At 46.8% G+C, this 2,372-nt stretch overlaps 1 protein-coding gene across 1 annotated transcript; it reads left to right on the top strand.

Annotated features, from left to right (window-relative positions):
• Positions 1–114: 114 nt before the first annotated feature.
• Positions 115–2,330, top strand: SARC_12709 (hypothetical protein; the record flags this gene model as incomplete). The annotated part of the gene is made up of 3 exons (XM_014293180.1): positions 115–289; positions 1,354–1,457; positions 2,247–2,330. Coding segments are annotated over 3 exons (363 nt in total), but the record flags the coding sequence as incomplete, so codon positions are not given.
• Positions 2,331–2,372: the final 42 nt, after the last annotated feature.

Consider the following 2,372-nt stretch of genomic DNA (forward strand, 5'->3'; position numbering starts at 1 on the left):
TATATATATATATATAAATACATTACAACAATTCGATAAACTGCACTATATGCCGATGTCTATACCCAACCACTTCGCACCCTCCTCTACACTAACGCAGAAAGCGGTCTACGGATGCGTGACTCGTCCTTTCGGCACCACATTGACGGGGTGTTGCAGAAGATCGAGGATCTGTACACAGCCGACCCCAAATTCAAAGGAGCGTCAGACCAGTGCATAGAGATGTTTGACATGTACCGTAACGACCGCTCAGAGGAGTCTGTGCTGCTGTGGTTGGGGCACTACAAGAGTATGTTGGTCCTTGTTCGAGTGTATACCGAACCATTCTGTGTATCATAACATTGTGTTAGATTCGGTGTAGAGCATAGGCGATACACAAAGTGAATAATATGGGGTTGTGGTAGATGCGCAGGCGGACTTCACATCCAAGGGAACCGCCAACCCAGTGCACAGAGATAGGTGGCATGTACCGTAGCGATCGCTCAGAGGAGTCTGTGCTGCTGTGGTCGGGCACTCGCCGTGTATTTGTTTGCTAAACGACACATACAAGAACTGATAAACTATCAAGGAATTCATGTGGTGCTATAAGAGGTATATGTCACCAAGCAAGACCCGACCGCACGCACAGAATTGCGACCCGCATCTACAACAGCTCTGTTACAGCCGTCTCGAACTCCCATTCTTTTACGTCGATTATCGTTCATGGCCAAGTATTACCTTTACATTCGCACCCCTTTGTGTTCCGCGTGTACAACAAGTGCCCATTCTCTCTGTATGTCTCACTACATGTCACCCATATGAATCCTCACTATACGTCCCACTTTGTAACCCGCTTTTACGGGTCAGTTGGAACCGTCTCGGACAACACACAAGTGCCCATAATCTCTAAATGTCACCCATATGGATCCTCACCGTACGTCCCGCTTTGTATCCCGCTTTTACGGGTCTGTTGGAACCGTCTCGGACAACACACAAGTGCCCATAATATCTAAATGTCACCCATATGAATCCTCACCGTTCGTCCCGCTTTGTATCCCGCTTTTACGGGTCTGTTGGAACTGTCTCGGACAATACACAAGTGCCCACAATCTCTAAATGTCACCCATGTAAATCCTCACTATACGCCCCCTTTGTATCCCGCTTTTACGGGTCTGTTGGAACTGTCTCGGACAATACACAAGTGCCCATAATCTCTAAATGTCACCATATGAATCCTCACCGTACGTCCCGCTTTGTATCCCGCTTTACAGGTCTACTGGAACCGTCTCGGACAATACACAAGTGCCCATAATCTCTAAATGTCACCCATGTAAATCCTCACTATACGTCCCGCTTTGTATCTTGCTTTTACAGGTCTACTGGAACCGTCTCGCGACGGGTCTGTGGCGCGCACATGTCGGATGATGGACAACTACTTCGTCGACGAGAACAGACCAGCCGTCCGTATGAAGGCGTTGGTGAGTGCCTCTCGCTGTGTGTATGTGTGTGTGTGTATATGTATGTCACATCACGCATGTTTACACTTGAGTGTATGTCACGTTACACATGTGCACATATGAGTGTATATATGCGTATGTGTGTGTCTCTAGTGGGGCTGTGTATGCCGTGCGCTCGTGCGGTTATCCGCAGTGTTGTACACGCGTGCGTGTCTGGGGTGTCGCGAGTGTGCGTGTTTGTACGGGCTCGTGTTGTCATACAGCTGGTGTCTGCACTGTTGCAGCAAATGGGCGAGGTATCATTTAGCTGGTGCCCTGTTTATTGAATACCATCCATACAGGCACAGTCGAGTGTGCATGTACATACGTACGGTTAAGTACAAGTTGCTTGTGCTTGTGTTTGCCTTGTGAGTATGTGTGTCCAATTGATAAGTGCGTTTAATTGGGGTTTGTACATTGGATGTATAGTGGCGTATGTACTATTTGTGTGTTGCCCGTGGATGTCAAACTGAGAAAAACGGTTGCGATATGATATGCAGCCAATACTAGCAATAGGGCTCTAAACAGTATCCATGTACAGTAGAAGAGATAGGCACACTACAACGCATGCCACGGGGTTGCTTATGGTATACAAATAATCCACTATGTACATATGCACATGCATCTATACGTGTGTATATATATAATGGTGCGTATGTACATATCGGAAAGCACCTTCAGTCCTGTACAACACATCATTGTTTGAAATATTCCCCTGTGTACATGTATTAAATGAACCTACCTTCTCCTCCCCCCCTCCCCTCATTCCAGTCCATACTCCAGGAGCTTATTGTTGCTGTGCGGCCGATGTCGAGTGAGCTGTTTCTGCGCGATATCATTCTGGTGTACCTCAAGGTAAATAAGCCCTTACACACTTATATTATATATATATATATA

This window comes from Sphaeroforma arctica, assembly GCF_001186125.1.
Source record: "Sphaeroforma arctica JP610 unplaced genomic scaffold supercont1.2522, whole genome shotgun sequence".
In the NCBI taxonomy this organism is placed as follows: Eukaryota; class Ichthyosporea; order Ichthyophonida; genus Sphaeroforma; species Sphaeroforma arctica.